At 36.9% G+C, this 26,201-nt stretch overlaps 1 protein-coding gene across 1 annotated transcript in view; it reads left to right on the forward strand.

The window, feature by feature from the left end:
• LOC120627234 (cadherin-23) overlaps positions 1-23,490 on the forward strand; it is a 67,215-nt gene extending 43,725 nt beyond the window's left edge. Inside the window, exons 13-29 of the mRNA XM_039895125.1 lie at positions 300-455; positions 2,020-2,199; positions 3,412-3,546; positions 4,655-4,839; positions 5,503-5,762; positions 6,843-7,006; positions 7,888-8,055; positions 8,548-8,705; positions 9,676-9,857; positions 10,943-11,172; positions 11,883-12,071; positions 12,526-12,806; positions 13,896-14,133; positions 14,768-14,953; positions 15,823-16,158; positions 20,582-20,780; positions 22,530-23,490. Of these exons, the coding sequence (XP_039751059.1) occupies positions 300-455; positions 2,020-2,199; positions 3,412-3,546; positions 4,655-4,839; positions 5,503-5,762; positions 6,843-7,006; positions 7,888-8,055; positions 8,548-8,705; positions 9,676-9,857; positions 10,943-11,172; positions 11,883-12,071; positions 12,526-12,806; positions 13,896-14,133; positions 14,768-14,953; positions 15,823-16,158; positions 20,582-20,780; positions 22,530-22,876 (3,594 nt within the window). The 3' untranslated portion in view covers positions 22,877-23,490. The remainder of the gene's footprint in view (positions 1-299; positions 456-2,019; positions 2,200-3,411; positions 3,547-4,654; positions 4,840-5,502; positions 5,763-6,842; positions 7,007-7,887; positions 8,056-8,547; positions 8,706-9,675; positions 9,858-10,942; positions 11,173-11,882; positions 12,072-12,525; positions 12,807-13,895; positions 14,134-14,767; positions 14,954-15,822; positions 16,159-20,581; positions 20,781-22,529) is intronic.
• The last annotated feature ends 2,711 nt before the right edge of the window (positions 23,491-26,201 follow it).

The following is a 26,201-nucleotide window of genomic DNA, read 5'->3' on the forward strand; positions in this document are numbered from 1 at the left end:
TAATGTTCTGCAAACTAACATTCATTTTTATTTCTTATGTTCATTAAAAAACTCTTTATTGTTATATTTATTGTATAAAAACTTCAGAAGTGGGATAGCATTTTTTTTATTCCTTAAGTTCCAGTTGTAACCATTACTGTACGTTTCAAACTGCATCACAAAGAATTGAGCTTAAAAGCTATATTATAGTTATTTATGTTAAAATAACGTTACTGTGGTATTTTTCTACTTAAAAATATCTGCTTAAAAGTCTTATTTTTTATTAGTCTTTTTTTTCTTACCATAGTTTTTACCCGTAGGTCAGGGCTCGTGACTTCGGTATACCGGCTCTTTCATCGACCGTACCTGTAACAATATACGTTCAAGACGTCAACGATCACGCACCACTCTTCTCACAGATGATTTATAAACGATCCATTCCTGAGGACATGCCTGGTGGAACTAGTGTACTTGAGGTATGGAATAGACATATACTTTAAACACATATCACTTTTACTCAGTCATTGCAAAAAGAGTTTTCTAATATCTCTTTGTTATACAACTTGTATCAGAATTACGAAATACTGTTTAAGGATGTATAAGTATATTTCATAAGCAGAAAAAATATATATTTAATATATACCCTGTCAAAATATATATTTTCCATACAAAGTAATTCAAAACATTCTAAGTTTACTTATGACAACCTTATTGAAGATAAAAGACCGACACGAGCATAGTACGTACACTACAAGATGCGTACCTAATTGATTTTACTTTTGCATGTGATGTTTGGGCTGTATTTGTTTTTTTTCAGTAAAAACTATGGCAATGGTTTACTCAAATTCAATTAGCGTTTCCGTTTCTAAGATAAGTCTCAAATACAGTTAATACAACATGTACCTCTACATCCTCTGAAGTGCGTATGTATTTTCAATATTAACTCTCAGGTATATTATAGGCCGGCTGAAAGATTGTTTTTCCTGGCGTCTTTTTTTATGGTTGGCGGTTATTATAACTTACTTGTGATAATAGCCCGCGATCCCGCATTTCAGTAGCGTGGTGGTTCTATGCTCTTAAACCGTCTCTGCCATGAGAGAGGAAGCCTGTACCCCGTGGGACGTCAATAGGCTGCGGATGACCAGTTGAACATATAAAACAATAATAAACAGTTGATATAGCCTTGTAAGAGCGCAATATTTTCTCATTTATTTAACACTAGCTGTTACCCGCGGCTTCATACACGGTTTTTGTTTGCGGGAAGCGTACAATTTCGCGGGATAAAAAGCAACCTATGTGATAGGGGTATAATCTTTTTGCATTGCAAAATTTATCCATCCTGCATGGATAGATAAATTTTGACTTACATGATAAGTGAGATTAAATTTAGCGCAATATTATAAAAAAAAATGGGTATGCTGTGATTTGTAATGATAATAAATAATATAATATTCGCTATCATTTTGTGAAGGAATGTCGTTTCACTTAATTATATCCTTCATGCAATTATTACGACCCGTCACATTCTTATTCCGGCAAAACTGAAGAACAGCAAACATGCCCATGTCGTTTAAAGATATACTTTGTCCAAAATAAGTACCGTTAATAGATATACTGCAATCTAAAGTTTCAGTATATCTATTAAAGGTACATACAACCTCAAATGTTAGATTGGACTATAATGTATGCGATAACTGTAACAATAACCGAAGTTGGTCTGCGTTGGTCCTGTAAACTCTTTACTAATATTATAAATGCGAAAGAGTATTTTTTTGCATATAGGGAATATGGTCGTCATATCCCCTAATCAGTTTCTACACGATGATCCGGAGTATAAGATCGTTCCATTTTTAATTCACCCAACAGATATGAGTTGAATAATATGTTATTTATTTGGCTACGACAAATAGGGATTTTCAGTCAACTTTTGTCGGCTGCTGCTCGTATGTACAGCTTTTTCGATTTATCTCGATGAAGGTTGTCAATATTATGCACAAATTTCCTAGCATGTTTAAGATAAAATCCTGAACTTCTCACTAGGTGAAAGCTCGTGATGGTGACGGATCATCGCCAAACAATCGTGTAGTGTATCGCATTCAGCGCGGCGCCAGCGATAAGTTCGTGATCGACTCTCGCACTGGACTCATTTCCGTCGCTAACGGCTCATCGCTGGATCCCGATAGAACAGATCCGAAGAGCACCAAATACACTCTTACTGTGGTGAGCTTTCATAACTTCCTAGTACTTTTTAACTGCCTTGTTGGTCCACCACGATTTCCTAGATTCGAATACCGGATCGGGCCAAGAATTATTATAAATAAATAAATAATAATAAATAAATATACTACGACAATACACACATCACCATCTAGCCCCAAAGTAAGCGTAGCTTGTGTTATGGGTACAACGATGACTGCTGGATATTTTTATGAATAATATACATAAAATACTTATAATATGCAGATAAACACCCAGACACTGAAAAACATTCATGTTCATCACACAAACATTTTCCAGTCGTGGGAATCGAACCCACAATCAATTTTTATGACTCGGACAGGAGATATTCTTCATTTTATATCATCTGCATACCCTGTGCATACCCTCTATGCACGCCACTGGGTATAAGGTATTGTGTATTTTGTATTAAAGAATTTTCAGTAACAGCCCGGAGTTAGGAAACGGCTGTGTCTGCCGCTGTGCCTTGGAGAGCTTAAAGCAATCGGTCCCGGTTATTATTACTTACTTGTTCTACTAATCGTTTAAGTCCACCAACCCGCATTGGATCAGCGTTGTGGGTCTATATTCCAAAACCGTCACTCCTATGAGAGGCCTGTACTCAGCAGTGGGGCGTTAATAGGCTGCCCATGATGATGATAATGACCTTGTAACAACAGACTGAGTAAGAAATTAGGTATAATAAACAAAATATTTAGCTTTTAAAAGGAAGCTCAATGTCATATCCCTGTACGTTGCCACGCCAAAGCCGGTATGACTGCACAAATGCATCGAAAAGCTAAACTAATTTCATCATCAACATGTAAACCAATCCTGGACATTGGTCTTTTGAATGCAGTTCCAATCCCTGATTTGATCACCTTGAGATACTCCAAGCATAGCTTTCTCTATCGACCGCCGAGTGATTTGGAGCCTTCTTATGGGATCTATAGTCAGCGAACACGTTTTGGAGACATAAGTCATCACTGGCAACATGGCACTGGCACTGATCGAAGACTTTGGTCTTAAAGTTTCCCGAACGCTGTCCATCAGAGTTGTATTCGACGGTTCCTCGAAATTGGACTAATTTACTTAACTCAATTCAGTCTGTATAAAAAGCAACTCTCTCCAAACAGCAAATATTATTCAATTTGTTCGTCATAATTATTTCCAGGAGTTGCACCGTTGAAACTAAAACTTTTAAATATTTCCCAGGTTGCCCTTGATGGTGGCATAGGAGATCATCAACTGAGCGCAGCGGTTATAGTCAACATAACTATTGTTGATGTCAACAATAAACCACCGATACTGCTTGAACCTGGAATAGTTCATGTTGTTGAAAACGTACAGGTCAGTCGAAATATTTCCAAAGTCAAAGTCAAAGTCAAAAATATCTTTATTCAAGTAGGCCCATAGGTTGCTCTTTTAATGCGTACATAAGAATTACACGGTAGTGAGATGAGGGCGATAACCACATTCGTAAACTTAAAACTAAAGCTACGAGGGTTCCAGACGCGTGTTGATCTAAGAAGAAGCCCACAACAAACTTAGCCGGATGTTTTTTTTTGTTATCACCATCTCACAATGTCATTTAAAATAATTAGAAGAGCAAACTGGTTAGAGCAATAATTCACACCCAAGCTTTTTTATCGATTACGTAGTCCTTTATACTATAATAGGACTTTTCTATAAGCTTACGTTTAATACAAACTTTGAACTTTTTAAGAGACATCTCCTCTTCCAATAGTTATTTATGCAACTGTTGTTTATATAATAAGGGGTATTAAAACTCGAAGGTGATAATAGTATATAGATATAAACTAAAGTATTATTGGTAGAATTATTTATTGTAGTAGTATTAACATTTTGTATTGTGCTATTATTCAAATTCACTTGAATATGTTCTTTAATGTTGGAAGGTCCCGATGCCGATGTACTCGGCGGAATATTTATATTTATCACTTCACGATTAGTTTTTTCCATGTAATGCGAAAAATATTAGTATTTAAATATAAAAAAATTATAATATCTAATGAAAATATGTGTACTGTTTGCTGTCAAAACTTGAAACAAAATAAATATTGAAGAAAGAGGGCTTTAAATTGGAGACACAACGCAAGAAAAGGTTTCCGTGAATTTTCATGAACATTGTGGGTCACACCGCATGAGTCACCCTTTTCAATTTAATCGAGTTTGAACCCCGGTATGCACCTCTAAATTTTTGGAGCTATGTGCGTTTGCAATTAAATATTAAACGATTTAACGGTGAAGGCAAACATCGTGAGGAAACCTGCATGACTGATAGTTCTCTTTTACGTTCTAAAAGGTGTTTGAAGTTTACCAATCCGCACTTGGCCAGCGTAGTGAACTACGGCCTAAACCCTTCTTGTTGAGTGGTGACCCATTCCCTCTTGTGGGCCGGTAATGGGTCGTCATGGGATGATGATGATATTTCCAGGTTGGCACAACAATATATCGAGCCCAAGCTTACGATTTGGACGAGCAGCCAGTCCTTCGATTCGCTTTAGACAAAATGGCAAGTTACGCCAAAAATGAAGACGGTGTACCTGTACCTATTACCGAGTACGATTATCTGTCGTTGTGGGATTTGAACACTGTGGATGGCTCTTTAAGGGTTGTGAAGTAAGTTTTTTATCTATATAACTGACTTAATCTAAACTTTAAAATTAAATGTATTTAATTGTATGAATATGTGATAAACAAGTTCTTAGTAAAAAAAAAGTCGCATCATATCCGGTCAGGCAACCAACATAAAAAATCTGGTAAAACTTATGGTAATAAGTTAAATATTTTTTTATGAGGCTTAAATTGCAGAAATTCGTCAATTCATAAAATACATTGGTAACAAGCCGCTGTTTCAATGAATTCTTCAATTTTTTATACGGCAGTACGGCTATTGATTTTAGGATTGAAGATATTTAAACACATGGATGCCCTTGGGCACTTATTGGATATTATTACGTCTTTGTTTCGTTTTGATTTGAGGATTTCGAATTTAGGCGTTGCTTTAATGCGAGTGAGCAGACTTTAACAATGACGATGATAACGTGCTATTCGAAGTTCAAAGGGCGAACTTTCTCCGAGCTGGTACTAAGAACCTGTTTATTGATGGCCTTTAAATTTTTTGACCTGACTCCCAGAACCCCAGAACTTTCCGGTCTCTACATAACAGAGTTCGGGATTCCAGTTCGAATAGGAAAAAACCTTGGTCACTTACTGAGATTTAAAAACTTTCAATCGAATAACTTTCAATTCAACTTATATCCCAAATTGTATTCTTATCAGATTGCTAGACAGAGAGAAAGTAGAAGTCATAAAACTAACTATCACAGTTGAAGACATGGCCGCCATAGATGGTGGTCCGCTACAAACTGCGTCATCAACTTTGACCATAATAGTGGGGGATGAAAATGACAATAATCCAAAATTCAGAAAGCCCTTCTACAAGACGTCGATCACGGAAAACTCTAAGAACGGAATGCATATTGAAACTGTAATAGCTGATGATGCAGATAAGAATCGGTCTATGAAGTATTTTCTTGAAGGTAAGATATTATTCATTGATTCAATAATAACCTGTAACAGTCCGCTGCTCTAAAGGGTTCTCCCAACGAAAGGGTTTCTCATAACCACCAAGATGGGATGAGAGGCTGGTGATCACAGTAGATGGCAGTCCTTTGTAGCACAGAGGACTCAGTTCGCCGCTATCCGTTATTTTGCCATAGTCACCTCGTAAGACATCCGTGGAATAAGGCGGGTTGGTGCCAACTATATTCTAATCTGCCGTCTCCACACGGCAAAAGATTCTATAAATCAGGACACCTGACCGGTTGCGAATGTTGATAAAGTTTCTTGCTTTGGATCTTTTCAACTGTAATCCACTATAAGGTATCCAGCAGCGCCATCGGGGCTTTTCAGCGAGCGCAAAGCTTCGCTAGGAGTTTAGCCAAAGTGGTTCGATGGGTATCGTCATCCAAGGCGCCTCGGACGAATTAAGGACCTCAACTTAGTTAGTTAGACGAAGGACGTTGGGTAGTTAGGTTAGTTAAACTGGGGATAAGTCCGTTAAGCCCAGGATCATACCCAAGTCCAGGTAACGTTAGAGATCAGGGTCTTCATCTTCGCTGGCGTTAAAAAAGTGCTTTTATAATATACGCTTGCTGCGTTAGTAGCATTTTATACCATATATTAAAATGCGGTGTCCACCACAACGCTTTTTAAATAAAAAATCTAGTATTTTAAAATATAAATAGCGGGCATACAATCAAGCACCATGTTATCTGCAGCGCCGGAGGAATCGACTCTAAGTGTTTGCTTCCCACTTCTGCCCATTCAATAGCAAATCACGGTTCTACTTATATCCGACATAATGATTTCATAGAAATTGGTATAAAAACGTATCAAAAACTACAATATAACTAAATTTATGCCCTGTCCAAAATTTCAAAAGCTCAGTCAACATTTAACAGTTTCGTAATTTCAAGGTCTATTTTTAACAATAACGTTATTTGTTCAGTTTTCCTTTTCTACAGACACTGGATTGCTTTTAGCTGGATATTTAATGTAGGTCCAGTTATTTGTGTACAACAGACTTGGTACTCTTTTCATGTATCGCATTTTCCTAGGACCCGAGGAACTACTAAATCTAGTACACATGGAGAGCGCGACTGGTGAATTGGTGGTGGCAAGCAAAATAGACCACGAAATGCATTCGTGGTTAAATCTCACTGTGAAAGCGGTGGATAACGGCCTACCTCCGCGGTATGCTGTAGTGGATCTGTTTATACAGGTTCGTATTCTTCGGTGGGCACCTAACAGACATCGTCACGATTAGATACATCCGACACCTACTGCACAGGTTTTGAGCTTCAATACACAGTCCCCGTCACGAGAAGCTATAAATTTTGTAAAAAAATTAATGTAACCCGACTGAAGTGAAATTGCTCGTTAGTTCCGTATTACACGTACCTACATACGTGTAATACGAAACTAACGAGCAATAAACAAACTTTGAGTTGATTGAATTTGGGATTATTTGTTTTATGATTGAATTATCAACATAGCTTGTAACTTTTACGAAACTTATAGCTTCTAATTGCGAGTACTATAGAATATTACATTGCTATGTCCCAGAAACCGCACCTCAGTTTTGCGTTTTCATACTTGCGTTGGTGCGTTATGTAAATCAGATGAAAGTCAATTTTTACCGAATGTAACACAGAATAAGTTAATTCTCCACTTAAAATGCTATGAAAGCGTTTAAAACTATTTCGTTTGTACGGCTTAAATTTCCAAATCGAGATACAGTGTAGCTTCTACGACAATTCACGGGGAATTTACATATAAAGCCTTTGTTATATATACACAGCTAAACCGATTGTGGTGGAATTTGGCGTAGAGATAGCTTCTGGTCACGAACCAAGGATATTTTTATTGCAGAAAAACGAACGTGGTAATGAGAACGTGCGAACGAAGTCGCGGGATAATATAGCTAGATGTCATATAAATCTAGTGCTACGTATAGCCGACGACTGTGACCACGTTTCGTTAGGTTTTTTAAAAATTTTGCCATGCACGTGCATAAAACAAAAATTTATACCTAACTAAAAGTAGGCACGCTCGTAGGAAAATTACTATTACTTCTGAAATAAACGAGTTCGAATGTATTAGGTATTGGACGAAAACGACAACAACCCTGTTTTCGAAATGTCACCATTTGAATACCGAATAAAAGAAGATGCGGAACCCGGTACTACCATAGCCAATATCATAGCAAGGGATGCTGATTCTGGAGAGTACGGGAAAGTCACTTATCTTCTCGACAGAGTTACTACACAGGTAAGGTATTCGAACAATTAAGGAATTACTATTATTTTGCTCAATATATTTGAACCCTTTAAATGACAGGGATCTAACAGATAACAATTCTTACAACTAATGATAATGCAATCAGTGGCGTGCACAAGGTCTTCCGCCAGGGTATGCATAAAGCAGGTACATGGCATAAAATGGAAAAAATTACCCTCCTATACAAGTTATATAAAATAATTTGGGTAGGCAGTGCTTTTGTGAATGTATCAAGTGCACGCCACTGACAGTAATATATATTTTTTTCCAACCATTGTCATATCTTATAATATATTTGAAAACTACTATAGACTATAGGTAAATTTTTGACGACAGTGTGCCCATAACATAAAAATCATGCTAACTTTTGTCTTTAGAGCACATCAATTAAAAAGAAGTTTTGGTAAAAATACGCCTTACAATGGATTAAGAGAAGATTATACTTAAAGTTATTTGCATCTCAAATTTCGTTGTAATTTTCAGGGAAAGTTTCTTATAAATGCAGACACAGGAGCACTAAAAGTATCAGATTGGTTGGATCGAGAAACGCATCCTTCGTACAACCTTGTAGTAGAAGCATGGGATAACTATCAGTTTGGTTACCTTAGCGGGGAGAGCAGGAATGCTTTTAAACAAATTATGTAAGTTTTCTCATCATAATTAATGGAACCGCCATGGATATAACTTGGAAAATTAGGAACTTGCATACAAACTTCCATCCCCAATTCACCCCCTCTGGAATGAAATTTTCTAAATCATTAAAATACATGTTTACTTTATTTTTATCTAAAAGCTGAAACACTTAGTTTATTAGATCCGTTATGGATAAAAATCCGTTATGGTAAAATCTGAAGTTTCTAACTCCAGCTGTATAGGCTGTGCTATTATAAATCAGTCAGTCAATTCTTTTTATATATAGAGAATACTAGCTGCGCCCCGTGGTGTTACCCGCGATAAATACGTAGTTTCTTTGCTTTGTTAGGACTTGAAGGAAGAACGATATTTAAATAATAAATTGTAAAAAAAAGAATGTTCCTATAAATCAAATCCTTGGAAATTTGACGTTTTCCAGAACCCAAAGTAGCTAATGTCCTTTCAACTAACTCTATGCCAAAAAACAGGTCGATTGGTTGCGTAGATAGGCTGTAAAGTAAAGACAAATAAACACTTTCGGATTTATAATAATAATAAATGTTGCCCGCATCCTTCGTCCACGTTTATTACGGTTTATTACAAATCTCGCGTTAACCGATAGTTTTAGTGTAATAAAAAGAAGCCGTCCGAATGTTACTCTTTGTCCTTTTCTACTTACCCTATGCCAAAAATCAAGTTGATTGGTTGCTTAGAAGAAGAAGAAACTCTTTATTGCACGCAAAACATAAAACAATACAGATAACACAACAAAAATAAGAAATGAATTGAAAAAGGTAGGTATGCAAAGGCAACCTTATTACTCCATCAATCTTTGAATGACAGAACCTTATGCTTAAGATGCTTTGTTAGAGCGTGAATGAAGGACAAACCAAAAAACACACTTTCGCATTTATAAAATAAGTAAGGAAGTATTTATTTATTAAAGTTGTGTGTCTTTGAATAAAATTATTTTTTTAGTGTGCAAATAGAAGACGTGAACGATAACCCACCGATACTCAACCTGCCATTGGAGTGCACAACTATTACTGAGTTTCACAATCATCGGGAAGCGATCGTTTCTGTATCGGCAACGGATGCAGATGATAACAATACGCCTAATGGACGAGTACAGTTTCATCTAGTAGCAGGGAAAGGACATGGTGAGTTATCGGACCCTAAACTGAACTATTGCGGTTGATACGTGAAGCAAAAACTTTGTACCCACCCCTTTTTACGAAAATTGCGCTGACGGAGCAGTATGGAAATTCCCACACTTATAGTTTACATGGAGAAGGGAATTCAGAGCGCTATTTTTCTTTAAAATGATGCTTCAAAAAACTCATTAAATCTATAAAAGCAGCATTGCACACACTACCATGTATTTGACATTGACACACACGCATATACTTCTAACACGCACTCTTTTTCAGTAGTGACATAAGACAAATAAACAATGTACCCTTGAGGTATAATCTTTGACAGAACCAATAATAATCAATTTAAATTTATTATGGTGGAATTTCGACCACTTTTTGTTTGTCAGACAAAACGGGGATAAACAGGTTCCTTCTCTTTTTATAGTATTAATTGACGGAACAATCAGATCTACACTTTCGCCTATAAACCGAGCAACACTTCGCAAGGTATGCTAGGACCTTAACTAAACTGAAGTTTTATCGAAGTCTATTAAGGTTCAAATTCCTTTATGATATTTAATTACATTGTCATGAGCGTAGGAGAATGGCATATATGAATTCTGTAAAACTTTACGCCACTTACCTGTTTTAGCCATTTTTAAAAAGGTTCTCAGTTTTTCAAAATGTTATGTGTTACAAAAAATTCTTCAGTTATGTTATGTTTTGTAAATGATCAAAAGACTAACTGTTTGCTCGCGTTCTTCGTCCGCGTGTTTACGGTTTAATCCCGTGGGAACCGTTTGTTATCCTGGGATATAAAGTAGCCTATGTTACTCTTCTGTCTTATTAACTTACTCTATGCCAAATATCAAGTTTATCGGTTGCTTAGTAAGCGCGTGAAGGAAGCACAAAAAAAAATTATTAGTTAAACAACATATTTTCACATTGATAATATTAGTAAGGATAACTTGTTAAATAAGTTAAAAATGGTCTACAAGAACTGTAAAAACAAAATGCTATAAAAACAGCACAGCCGACACTTTTCTACGATCATGATTTTCTATATGCCAGGAAATTACTTGTAATCAGAATTATTTACTCTTTGCCAGATTTATTCCGGTTCGAGCAAGTAGGAGGCGATGCGAATACCGGGCGCCTTTTCGCTAAACAATCCCTCAAAGATAGATTCGGCAACTACACTCTGACCGTGGAAGCGCGTGACCTTGGCATTCCCGCTAACGTGGTGAGGGGAGAGTTACAGCTCTGTGTCACAGATTATAATGATCACGCGCCCATATTTGTGCACCCGCCGCAGAACGTCACCATTAAAGTACCCGAGGTAAGCTTTTTAAGCCGTTTACAGGATGGCAATATTTTTAATGTACATGTTCAACTTTTATGAACCCAGAAGGAACGATTTTAATCTTTTGGGTATCGTTAGCTCTCTTTTAGCAAACAAACTATTGTCGACGTCACAATAATAGTAAAGTAAAAATCTATTCGACATTTACAATTTAATGTGAAAAGGGGGGGTAAATATTATAAGGAGATCTAACACTCTAGCCAAATATTTACAATTTCAAGTAACATATATTTCAGTCTTCATTTAAAGAACCTAATCAAAATATTGCTAGCCCTAATTAATTATAATGATTGATATCACATTTAATCTTATATATGAGTGCATGTGAACACGTTATATGTGTGCATATCATATTCTGGGCCCATATCAGGAGATGCATACTTTATAATTTATGAAATTCAAGACCATTATTGGGTTTCGTAACTATACTGAACACAATTTTTATACTTATGAAATCCCGCTCGACTTAAATTGCGTTATTATATTACATACTCAAAAAAAATATAATACTGAAATATTTAATTAAACCTATACTACAGTTACAAAGAACCTTATTTCTACGAATTTAAAGTTCATAACCGCTTGACAATAATCGTGTAGGTATTAAACTTGTACGTTTTCATCAAAGTTCTCATGATATTACAACAGAATACAAATGCTCTTACTTTTTAAAAATCTTATTTTAGAACGCAACAATAGGCACCACGGTTTTGGAGGTCCATGCTATAGATGCGGACATAGGCCCTAATGGGGCTGTCCGGTATAGGCTGAGACAAGATGCCCAAGGGTCTTGGAGGGCGTTCTCCTTGCACGCTACAAGTGGGGCCTTGAGGACCGCCCGGTCACTTGATCGAGATAAACAGACTACGTATCAGGTAAATTATAGGTTATTGTAGCTTAAATAAAGCTTCATATAATTTTAAAACTTTGCTAACTTTTCCAGAATGAAATAACAATTTTAATTTAATTTAAGAAACGGTTGTCTGTTTCTAAAATTAAATTAATCTGGTTTGGCTTTTTTATTTTCCATCACAACTTATCCCTTACAATATCCTGGTGGTAAATGATAGTGCAGTCTAAGATGGTAAATGGCTGACTATTAGGGGGAGGTCAGCTATTTTAAACTTATAAATAATTAAAAAAAAAAAATTACACACATTAAACACATAGTATTTGACACATACACGCATTTTTTTAATTTTTTTTTTTGTATAATTTGTGTGAAAAAATAGTTAACCGTGTCAGAGCCAGTGTTAGTTTGTGTAGTAGTCGAATTAAGACCAGTTGGCGACGACTAGTAAATAATATTTGTGTATGTATTTTATACAGCTAAGAATAGAAGCGTACGATCTCGGTCTACCGACACCTCTCAGTTCAGACCTCGATATGACAATCTACGTGCAAAACGTTGACAACTACCGTCCAAGGTTCCCATACAAACACATTCATTTGAACATCACGGAAAACGTTAAGGACTATAATACATACTTGCCCAGTGTTATAGAGAGGGATGAAATTGACAGAGGGGATGAACCGGTGTTGCCTGTATGCTATTACATCGTGGAGGGAAATGATGATAGTATGTTTGACCTTGACAGGAATACGCATCGGTAAGTTGTTTTGTATCCAATTTCTAGAAATCTTATATACCTCGTCCTTATTTATATTATACTTAAATGCGAAAATGTGTTTGTTTGTCCGTCGTTAACGCCCTATATATATCTAGTGTGCCTGCCAGGCGGGTCATCAGTTTTCTGCGAGGACTATTCCACCCTATTGCCCATGTTTAAGACACAGGTTTACTGGTGTACCGGCAGCACCCCCCCCCCCCCCCTGAAACGAACCTCACTATATCCCCTATAGAGAGGTTTGCCAGGTCTTCTTCTATCCTTACCTTGTAGGTCCCATCTTACCAGCGCGTACATGGGGCACTCAGCTATGAAATGAAAACTGATTTCCATCTCACCACACTCTGGACAGGATGGATCTTCTACAATTCTCATTACCCTAACTCAGCAGCCAATGAACTAACTTATTTTTTTTTTTGGCGTTGAGCTTAAATACACTTAAATTTACGTAACGTAAATACTACATTACGTAACTTATATTATTCTTATAATTAACGTGTATTTGCAGAAATCAACTGTCCCTAAGCTAGGTATATACCTTGGTTTTAGACGACATTACTCTCCTTATAAGTATCTCGGTTTATAAAACGCAAATAACTCTGATAAATCTGTGGTGCGTGCCGGGGCTCGAAAACTGTTTCCACGAAAGAAAAGCCGTTGCTTTACTTACTAGGCTCTTGCCGCTTCTTTTATACCTTAGAACGCTTGTGCTAGAAGCTAGTTGAAAGAACGGACAATACCTATATATAATACTTTTTATCCCAGATAAACAAACTGTTAATATATTTTGGGTGCAATTAGTCGGTGGAACTGACACAGTGGCTTGCATAGAGGGTATGCACAGGGTATGCAGATGCTATAAGATTCACAAAATCTCCAATACGACTTAAATACTTGAGGGTAAGTTTTTTATAACTCTTACTGGAGATTTTCTTCCTTTTATATCATCTGCATACCCTGTGCATACCCTCTATGCACGCCATTGAACTGACATATGGTATAATTTTTCCGCGGTGGCATCGCATGTAAACAAAAGCACTGTTTTTCTTATAAATACATTATTTTCAACAGGTTAACATCAAAATCTCTAGACAGAGAAGAGAAAACTCAATATTTGCTCACAATACTGGCGACTGAGGATTGTTTGGTTAGACCAGTGTATGACGAAAACTTGCACGGTATCAGTGCACTTAAGGTCCACGTTTTAGTAAACGATGTTAATGACAACAGTCCACAGTTTGCGAGCAAGATATTTACTGGAGGAGTCACTACCGAAGCTGATTTTGGTATCGAGTTCATGCATGTAAAGGTTAGTGGCATATCTAGCCTAGGGCTACATGTTTTAGGGATTTTGGGCCATTATACTACTTTAAAAAGAGATATATCATCGTTATAAACCCATTTTCGGCCCTCTACAGGACACCGCGGGTCATCGTCTGTGAGATACGTGGTTACGTATCTCACAGGCTTGCGATAAGCGTAAATCTCGCGATCCTTGCTGTCACTTCGGCATACAATAGAAATGCAAAAGTGACGTCTGGCAACAAAGATCGCAAGATTTACGCCTGTCGCAAGCCTGTGATGAGATACGTAACCACCTTGCGGGACTCCTCTCAGAATGTTAAAAGTTTTGACAGTAGTCCAGCACTCTGACCAAGTGCGGTTTGTTAGAACTTCATACGCTTCGTTGGCTAATATTATAGACAATTCGCAGGCATGCTCAGCGCGATGTTTTTCTTCACTGTTAAAGCAAGTGAGCTAGCTTAGGTTAAGCAAGCTTAGGTCGGTCTCACAAAGCTACGTTTGTATAATTCTCGCTGAAACAAGAGATCTACAGATGTACTTGAATTCCGCTATCAGTTTCGACTATTCATAGCTTAGCTTGGACGGAAATGTACTTATCGTTTTGTAACTTAGCTTATTTTACTGTTATACTTTTATAGGCGATAGATCAAGACGAAGGTTTGAACGCGAAAATTACGTACTACCTTATTGGAGATGTGAAGGAAACCTTGACGGAGGGTCTGGAGAACTTGGCGGTGTCGCCATTTTTAGTGGGAGTCGACAGTGGCGCCGTTTCACTAAACTTCGACCCGCAGAAAGGAATGAAGGGATATTTTGATTTTAAGGTAAATGTTAAACATCATTATTTTCAGATAGATACTGGTTGTAAACCTAAACACCCTCGGATTCAAACATAAGCACAACAATAAGGGCGGTTGGCTGAAAATGCCTTAGCATTTATTCAATAATTTTAGTAATTATTTTAAATGAGACAATTCTCATATTGTTATTTAACGTTGAAAATTGTTAAAGTGATTGCCGACAAATTTTGGCACACCAATCTTGGCAGGGTATGCGACACTTATAAAACTTAATTAACTCCAATTTTATAATTCGTCATAAACAATAGATTTAAACTGCAACGTTTCCTACTAGATGACGCTACAGTCGCTATAAGACTTATGTAAAACTATATTAAACTATAAGGCATATACTAATTTTCGGCATCAATGGTAGGAGAGCCGTAGCTTAATTGGAAAAAGCGCTCAGGCCACGATTGCCAGAAAGTCGCAGGTTCAAATACTGTAGGTTCCGAAAATTTTTACATGCATATTAAATTTATAAAATTAATTAACACCTATGTAAACATTTTGCATATTGCTGGAATATGGTATTCCAGCAAAATAAATAAAATGTATACTAAGACAATACACACATCGACATCTAGCCCCAAAGTAAGCTTAGCTTGTGTTATGGGTACACCGATGACTGATGAATATTTTTATGAACAATATACATAAATACTTATAACACATATAAAAACCCAGACACTGAAAAACATCCATGTTCATCACTCAAACATTTTCCAGTTGTGGGAATCGAAACCAAGGCCGTGGGGCGTGGACTCAGATAGCAGGATCGCTGCCCACTGCACCAATCGGCTGTCATAAAATATCGATTGTTTGACACTTGACAGAATTAAGAATATTTTCAGGTTTTGGCCAACGACACAGACGGCCTAGAAGACGAGGCTCATGTATTCATATACCTCCTTCGAGAAGATCAGAGAGTGCGTTTCGTTCTACGCGCGCACCCCTCCGAAATTCGCGATAAAATCAATACTTTCCGCGAACAACTGGCACGTGTAACGAACACTGTCGTAAACATCGACGATTTGCGTGTCCATGAAAACAAAGATGGCTCCGTGGATAACACTAAGACGGATTTGTATTTGCATCTCGTGAATGGAGAGGACCATTCTGTTTTAGAAGTAGATCAAGTATTGAAACTTGTTGATAAGAATATTGAGCAACTAGATGAATTGTTTAAGGTGAGTACTTATTATTTTAACACACAAAAAGGGTGCTTGTTTTCTGTCATTTTAATATACAGTTTCTTATCTTCGAACATCGACATCCTCTTTGAGCTTAACAATACTACCGTCCTTTTACTCTAAGCGTTATTAAAAATCATCATCATCGCATCAAACCATTACCGGACCTCACAGCACGGGTCTCCTCCCACAGTGAGAAGGGGTTAAGGCCGTAGTCCACCACGGTGGCCCAGTGCGGATTGGTGGACTCCACACACCTTTGAGAACATTATGTATAACTCTAAGGAATGCCGGTTTCCTTACACTGTTTTCCTTCAACATTGAAGCAAGTGATAGTTTGATTACTTAAAACGCACATAACTTAGAGGTGCGATAACATAACTTAAAGTTAGAGGTGCGAGCTGGGATTCGAACTCGGCCCCCGAAAGTGAAGTAAAGCTCCCACCCAATGCGCTAACATAGCTTCCTTATTAAAAATTACTGAAGTTTATGAATATATGCAATAAGAAATATGCATTAAGAAATTTGGTAGCAGCTGATCAAATTAAGCAGATGCATATTCGACTTTTCTCCTACATGAAACGACCGCAATTGATTGAATTAATCGCTGCCGTAGCGCGCCGCTTACACTCAATATAGGATGCTTCTTAACACCAAAAATTTTCATTTTTATAAATTCTTTAACAATACACAACACCTTCGCGATGTCGTAATGCGTATTATATATACAATGTATACTCCAATTTGTAACGTCAGAAACGCCGTTAGTTGTCCCTAAAGTTATATTATAACTATGTATTTTCTAAGTATGGCTTTATCGAGATAATCAATTATATTGTTACCAAAATATAATGAGGTATATTACACAATACGTTAATGACATGTTTACCACTTAAAATAAGAAGTAGGTATGTTGATATTATATATTTCTGTTTTGCTAAAGTTATTGATAACTTTCTGTTTATTATCTGTTATAAAATAAACGTTATCATATTATGACGTCATAATAACGCAAGATATTATTTTACCAACATACAATTAAGTGTCCATTATCCGGCAGAGAAAAATATTTGTGACGTCTGTCAATTCTTAACAATAATAAACAGTTAACATAACCTTGCGGTGATAGCCCAGTGGGTAGAACTTCGGCTTGACTTTCGGGGGGCTGGGTTCGAATCCGAGCACGCCCCTTAACTTTTCTAAGTTATGGGCGTTTTAAGCAATAAAAATATCACTTACTTCGCCAGTGAAGGAAAACATCGGGAGGAAGCCTCCATGCCTGAGAGTTCTCAAAGGTTCGAGGAGACCACCAATCCGCACTGGGCCAGTGTGGTGGACGTATCCCCTTCCACTATGGAAGAAAACCTGTGCCCTGTAGTGGGCCAATAATATGTTGATATGATGGTGATGCTGATGACATAACCTTGTTATATATCAAGAAAAAAAAAAAGGTAAAGATAGTGGTAGTAGATTTAAAATTATTTTTTAGAAGAGGGAAATAAAGCAACGCCACATCAAGATTCAATCTTCCGTCCATCGCCTATTAGGAACACGTTTTTTCAACTGCCGATCGTATATGGAGAAATATTTGAAGATTAAATTTGTATTCTTAAACATGCATGAACAAAAATTATAATGATTTCAACACATTTGCTTTTCTTCTATTTTAGACATACCTACTTCACAATAAAAAGTAATGAAAACATTGTTTACAAGATTAGATTAGAACTTAAAATTTAGTTTAGAACACCTCACCTTTTTGCCGATGTAAAAGAAAACAACAAAAGAGCGATAAAAACGTTTCGATACAATCTGTTGTTAAGTCACATTTCAATAACAATGCGAGCACTATAATATAATCTTGTATAACTCCTACCATACATTAATTATGCATGCGCGTCTCTGCGATAAGTATTGATTCTATAAATTTGATAATAGGTAGATCCAGGGCCGCCCTGTGTGCGTAGTGTGCGGCGCATACAGACGCAAAGTCGATAGGAGCTCCGCCATCGAAATTATTTTTGTTACACTTACACAACAAAATATTCTTAAGTAGGTACAATAGGTGCAACACATACTTTAACAAATTCATCATCATCATCATATGACATATCCACCCATTAGCGGCCTACTACAGGACACCGGTCACCTCCCACATAAGAAGGGTTAACAAGAAGAAAAGGGATAACAATAAATTCACGTTTTTGATTTAAGAACAAAGGCGTACTCCCAAACAAATGTCGTTTTTTGTCACCAGCCACTTATGTAAAAAATGTAAATGTTGAATACCTGTAAGGTTTACTTTTAAATAAAGTCTGCTTCGATTGCGATTTTAAGTGGCTAACGTTTGGTTTCAGAGATTTTATTTTTCGCAGTAATTGGCAACTGTTTTTTTTACCTATTTAGGAAAATATATAACTGTACATAAAACTGGAGAACATTTATTTCGAACAAAATTAACAATTAATAAAAAAAAAGTATAAACAGGAAGATTCGTGAAAAAAAGATGTGCTTCATAGGTTTCGCATACAAGCGCTGTGGGGGGTCGGCGCGACCCTGGGTAGGTCTAAGTACGTCGTTTAAACTCAAAGCACGTTTTTATTTGAGTTAAATTAAAAAAAAAGTCCAATACAGCTTATACCTTGTGACAGTGCTCTACTTGGGAATTACCTACCGCCATGCTTATTTCTTCCGCTAAGCAGAACTGATGAGTTACGGTCTGAAGGGTGTAGTGAAACACGCTAGTACACGAAAAGTATCTCCACACGCAGACGCGCTACGCTCAGATAGAGAACGAGATGCTCGCAATCGTGTTTGCAGTCGAAATATTTCGACAATATCTGTTCGGTAGGCGAGATATAACTGGGCAGTCGGATCACAAACCGTCGGATGCTCTGTGTAGAAGCCGTTAGCGACCGTTCCTATCCGCTTGCAAAGAATGATGCAATACTGATTTATTTGTCATTCACGCCGGTATATACATACATTATTATTTGAGTACCCACGTTAACTTTACATAACATACCACAAAGGGCTTGGTTACCGGTGTCGTTACAAGCACAATATGAGGTTAAACACCAAGGTTTATGTACACGTGGCGGCACTTTGTAGGACATCTCATGCTCTGTTTATGGTTTTCCACACATCATCAGCCACAAAAAAGCCCCATACCCCTCAGTATGCAACGCAAAGTATTTATTTTCAATGAGTCTGGTAGCTCCTGAAATAAGCATATTCAAACATGCAAATTAAGATGATGTTCCAGATGGTATACATACATATAAGTTATAACCTTCCTCAATAGACGGCCTACTTATCTCAACAAGAATTTTCATATCTGAATAAAATTTCTTCAGATTATGTTAGTGCAATCATCTTTACCTAAAATAAACTTTTCCTGTTAATTTAGAAGGACTGTTTCGCTCTTGTTTTAGCTTTAAAAATAATATCAAGATTCTCAAAAAAGGGTTAATTTGGAATTAATGGAGGTAAAGTTATTGTTATTACAATTATAAATTGCACTCTTTTTTATTTTATTTCTAATCTGCTACATTTTTTTGCCTTAATAAAAATATTAAGGTTGTCAAAAAAAGGTTAAATAAGAATTAATAAAGGTAAAGTTTTTGTGATTACAATTATAAATTGCACTATTTTTTATTTTATGCTTTAAAAATACATCAAGGTTCTCAAAAAAGGGTTAATTTAGAATTAATAGAGTTAAAGTATCTATTAATAGTATATATAATATATTAAGTTAAAATATCTATATCGATTTGCGGCACTTCTTTGTCGATGGCGTGGTAACTGGCCACGGCCAAAGCTACCGACCAAAATCTTATCTCCACTAAACTTACCACCATTTTACGACCCAACTAAGGATGTTAAGATGTTGATGCATTCCATACAATTTCCATAAAACCTACTAGTAGGTAGAGATAATATTTTTCCTCTTTTCATTACAATTGCAAACTATACTACGTATGCCGATCAGCAACATGCATGCAACCTTAACCCATTCTGAAACGGCTACTATGTTCCTTTGAGCAAATTTTGCACTATATTGTCATACCAAACAAAATACGTAGCTATAACTATCTTCACACCCGAAGTTACTAAATATGTTGGTTCCAATTATAATACTAAATATGTTGGTTCCACAAAATCCTCCTGAGATTCTTTTAGAAAAATACCTTAGGACAAAGTAAATCACATATGAAAAAAAACCTTTTTTTTCTATAATTAAAAGACAATTCAAAGTGACGTCATGAAGCTAGTTGCCCTTCTTGCCACAGGTTGCCACTGACGCATTTTCGGTTCATCGAGTTACCAATCACAACGACTGTAAAAAAGTTCCACCACAAAAGATATTTTGCGCATATAACTTCAAGTTTACCATAAATTCAGGAGGTACTTTTTACAGGAATTCAACGTCCTGGACACACAACCGGCTGAGTTCCAGCCCCTGACAGCGGACACTTTGTCGTCCAACCAAACAGTGTACTGGCTGGTGTGGACCACGTTGTTTCTGGCCGTACTGCTGGTGCTCGCTATTATGATGTGCCTGTCGCAGAGAGCGGACTTTGTCAGAAAACTGAAGGCTGCCACTGCTGCGGCCTATTGTAAGTGAAATAAACCCTGAGATTAAAGATTTTAAACTAAGATTTTCGTGGTTAATCAACATTTTTTAAATATAGTTTAGTATTCAGCATAGCTAGTGGGCAGCAGACAAAAGTAATATCCCCCGATTATTTCCCCTGTCAAGGAAAAAGAATTAACGTGTCCACCTAGTAAACAATGGCAAATTCTAATTACACGTTATATTACGCTGAGTCCAAGGCCGTGGGTTCGATTCCCACTACTGGTAAATGTTTGTGTGATGAGCATGAATGTTTTTTAGTGTATGTATATTCTAAGTATTTATGTATATTATTCCTAAAAATATTCATAAGTCATCTTAGTACCCATAACACAAGCTACGCTTACTTTGGGGCTAGATAGCGATGTGTTTATTATCGTAGTATATTTATTTATTTATTATTTGAATATTATTTGCACTTCTGCGCCAATGCTCAGAGAGTTGATAAAGCTGTGGGCGAAGATACATTTTAATCTACTGCCCATTCTGTGCTGCTTTGGAAACTCGCGCAGAGGAATCAAACTCTTTTACAAAATACTGCATATAACTAACCGTTTTTATTATTAAAATTTTTTAACTAAGATATTCGTGATTAATCAAGATTCTTAAATATAGTTCAACGGGTACATACCAGGATAATATTTTGGGATTTGTCGATATTTCGACCCAGTTGCATGGATTGGTCAGGACGGGACTGCGGAGGTACGAAATGTCAATTTGGATGTCACGGGCAGAATCTGACAGCCCGTTACATCCAACTTGACCTTGTCCAAATATCGACAAATCCCAAAATATTATCGTGGTATGTACCCGTTGAACTATATAATCCATACAACACCATTACCAAATAAGCTTCACAGAACTATGTTTACATTGAAAACATTCAATTCAATGAACATTTTTTACAAATACGGAGAGATGTGATTTAAATACAACAATTTATGGCTGCATTGTAGATTTCCCAACAAGCATCACGAGACTGTTAGAACATAACGATTTATTGGTAGGTAAAATGAATGAGCTACTCGTGAGAAAATGTTTGCTCTACTTTAGTTTATACTGTATTCATTATTAGTTCTCATCGCTACTATTTTATTGGCAAAAAAATATATACCAATAGAAATGAACATGGGAAGGTATAGTTAGTTAAATAATCTCGTAGAAACTTTCGCCATTCCATACCCATCTTTTACTTTGGAAATACTTACTGAATTATTAAAATAAATTACTTCCATGCTCTCATTAAAATTGACAATATTCGTTAGCGAAAATAGGAGTAAGTAACTTGCGAATGGGACAGCTCGATATCTGCCGCCTTTTATAAATCTATTCTTTTTCTATTATCTAAATCGTTGTGTAATTTATAAAATATCTAATACTGTACCTACTTAATACATATTTACAATAAACTATTGTTAGTATATAAAAATATTCAACTTCCGTATGTTGTGGGCAAAAACCGCAAAATGTACCTAAATTAAAAAAAGTTTTTGTAATATACTTTTTTGCCAGTTCTCACGCGAACGGGGTTTATTGTCAGATAGAGCTATAGCAAAGCATAACCGGGCACACAGTTTAATTATTACTGGTTTTTATGACATTTTTATAAATATGAACGATCATTCTTTAGCTTTACAAAAACATACTAACGGGGAAACCTAAAATCAGCTGTAACCAATGTCCGGCAGCCAACAAAATGTTCACTACAAGTAACGTTATAAAAATTTTCCAGCTTCCCCGACCCCAGGCGAGTCCGACATGACAATACGCAGCTCCGGCGGTCGCGTGCCCAACACAAACAAGCACAGCTCCAAAGGCTCCAATCCAATATGGCTTCACGCTTACGAAAACGACTGGTACAAGACCGACGACCAACTGAGTCACTCTGAAAGAGATTCCCTCGACGAAAACGCAGTGGACCAAGACTTGTCGAACGAAAAACCATACTTCATCACCACAGCTGCCTTCCCGTCCATACAATCTGAGGCCGATGCTGAACCGAACCCGACCAACTTCGATTTCTACCAGCAACTCGAGCAGATGAAAAACGCCAAAAACATGGAAACGACTGAGTTGTAATTTGTAGGATTAAATATGTGCCTTTATTAAATTATGTACCTACTTTATAATATATGTATATTTATTATAGTGATAACGATAGAAGTGATTGTTGTTGTTGAAACTACGCATACCCTAAGCTCGCTTTTATGTGCTTTTTGTACGATGTTACCGTCTCATACAGCAGCAAAACTCTACAAGCGATTCAGTGAATGAATGAAAGAATTAATACACTTATATTGCACACAAAATGAAATTACAGAAATAAAATAAAAATAACACAACACAGCGTAAAATATTTGGCGGTCTCATCCATGAAACCAATAGCAAGATTATTTTAAAGTCAGTGATTTAGATGTGATTTGTATTTAAACAAAAATATTTTAGTGTGGATGTTGGTTTATATTGCTGCCATCGGTAATAGGAGATAATCTATTTATTTACAAGTGACAAGGTCAAAATTATTGTGTACGTCCATATTACATAGTCCAGTTCTGTAAAATTACTACCTTTAATAATATTCCAAATCATTTCGGATATCGTTAAGATGTTCTCTGTTCTAAAGTGAACATAGCATAGGCAATATACTTAATAATATAACCCTACCAGATTAAAAAGAAAGATACCTAAGTAAATCCCATAGTGTTATTTTTTTCCTTTTATCCTAGTTCCCATGTTTTGAACAATATTTCATAGATATCCTTGAAATGTAACTCAACTAAAAGATCACTCACTAATCTTTCATTTGAATATGTGTATAAGCTCTAGTTAGTCTGATTTTTTGATTTGATGATGATCCTAAAAGGATCTTATTTGGAAAGGAATAGGAGTGGAAAACGCGGATTTTCCCAATGGACAGCATCAGTGCAAGTTTGTTACGTTGTCTCTTTTGTGATAGGGCTGATGATTTTATCAGAGTAAGGATAATCATGCAAAGGTCTGAAAGCACAACTTCGTTCATACCTACACAGCAATCGTTCCTGGCAGCACAAAAAAGGGTTTAATTAATTTGCGAGTCTTCAGGCGAGAACATTGAGTCCATTTTACTTTGATTTTAGATTCTAGATTGTGTGTGTATGTTTCGATATACGAAGACGACTCCAAGATTGCAAGCATGCAAATCTTATAGTAAAGAGCTTACATAGCCTCCATATACTATCGTAGCGCTGCTGTCTGGGGGATTTACCACAAAACAAATGCGTCGAATTACTGTCTTTATTCATATTCAGAAATACCGAACAAATCTCAAAGAACACACCATCTCGTGGTGACGTTGCGGTTGGCAAAACTGAGTACCTACCTAACTGTTATCACCAAAAGAACTGACAACCGCGAACTGTGGTAAACACTCCGGCTAAGATCCATATTGCGTACACTTTGACTTAGCTTGATAAAACGAGAAATAGTTAAGTCAGAAACATAACTTTTTTTCGTTTTATCAGAGCTGTATTCAAATTCATCTTTGGGAGGCTAGGTTAAGCAGCACACCTAGGAGCCTCACTCAGATGTAGCCCCCCTGAAACCCCCTAGTTATTCTAAACCTCTGAAGAGAAAACCCCTTTTTATTCTTGCCAGTAAATGGTGGATGCTCACTCATACTAAAGGTCAGTTACGACGGAACAAAAAATGCCAGAGAAATTTACTAGCTCCATTAAAAATATAAGACAGTATTACCATAGCATAAAGTAAAATATTGACACAGTAGATTCGCGCATGCTCGAGCTTCTGCGGCTGGCTAGATAAGGTTTGAGCCTGCGCGAAGGGTTTTACCGTTCAATGTGAACGGATACTAAGTATACCTACAATTAAAGCGTTGTATTGAGAACACTTCTATTAGCAAAACATAGTGCACCGTTGATGTAACTACTTCAGGTCAGACAGCTTGCATACGTTCACACTGCAAACGTTGTACCTACGTACACAGAGCGGCCGGGAGACTATTTTTCTCATCCAGTTCGGTTTCGAATCAATCTAGTACACCGATCCCGAGGAAGCATACATACGCTGCTGTAACGTTCAGCTCAGCTTATTATTAAAATATTCCGCAGTCAGTCTGCGCAAGGAGTAGGTACCTATTGTTGATGCGGTGTGAACGAAAGTTGCTTATTTAACGTTTCGTTCACGCAGTAAACAAATGCACAGCGCTCTTGCCAATTATTGTCGGCGGCTGCTGACGTTGTCTAAACGCGGCTTAAGGCGTTTGAACTCACCGGCACACGTGGTAGGTTCAAACGTTGACTGCCAAGTATTGATTGTCCACATGCAATCCCTAGCTGTTTGCCAATTCCCAAACGAAGCAGTGCTAGTTTTTTTGATTAGGTTATCTACTTGCAAGTAAAAAATAAATTCTTAACAGCTGCAAACTGTGGATAGCCTGCCTGCATTACAAGCAGGAACGTGGTCGCTCTTTATTTACTAACGTGGTTGTGGGTGTGGTCCCCTCTGGCCAGAACTTAGCCTAATAAGCGTGATGCGTTACACTACAATGAGTGATATTAAATGTTTGACCAAAATTTTAGACAAGGGTGTAATTCCCACCAAATCGACTGGGTACCGACCCGGCACGGAGCAGAGTAAAGAAATATATTATTGCGGCGTTACCTTGCTTTCACCACACATTAAAATTGTCAAACCCCGAAAACCTGCAAGATTCCGAAAGAGGCCGCCTGCGAGCATTCGAGCACTAAAAAGCCTGACATTTATTGCTTTGCGACGCGATTCAATAGATTATTGATTGCAGTCGAAAAAGTTTATAACCGGACGAGTTCGTAACCGGATGAATTATGTATAATTTACATTTCCTCCCTACCTCCGGAAGTAGTATACTAATAGTTGTAGTATATTTTATAGAGGCAGTCCAGTCCGTCATAATACCAGCACCTGATACACTCATTTGAGTTGCAATACTTAACAATGCAAACCTCTGCAGTAAAACAGCCTGATTATGAGCAGTGTCGTCGTTTTGGGGCCAACTTTAATTAACAAACTAGTTGCAACAACGGGCCTTCGGTAGGGGTAGTTTTCCAACAATTAATTTGGTTTGACCAACATATGTTGTTGGAATGATCAGGAAGTGGGGTTGTTGTGCTGTTCTCGTTTTTGTTGTAGTGAATGTGTGAGAGTTGTTGTAGAGTGGCTCTCGCTTTCATTGATTATATGGGCTTGAGTGAGGTTCTTCTGGTTGTTTTTTCAGTATGGGTATGTATGGTATTTTTTTATTGCTTTTTTTAAAGTATAAAGAGAATACCTACCTAATAATAAGTATTAGTTTAACCCTATGCTTAAAGAACAGCTGCCTATTCAGTAACTTTCCAACAAGGTAGTCTTTCATTGTAAATTCTGGAGA

This window comes from Pararge aegeria, chromosome 11 (assembly GCF_905163445.1).
Source record: "Pararge aegeria chromosome 11, ilParAegt1.1, whole genome shotgun sequence".
NCBI classification, from domain to species: Eukaryota; Metazoa; Arthropoda; class Insecta; order Lepidoptera; family Nymphalidae; genus Pararge; species Pararge aegeria.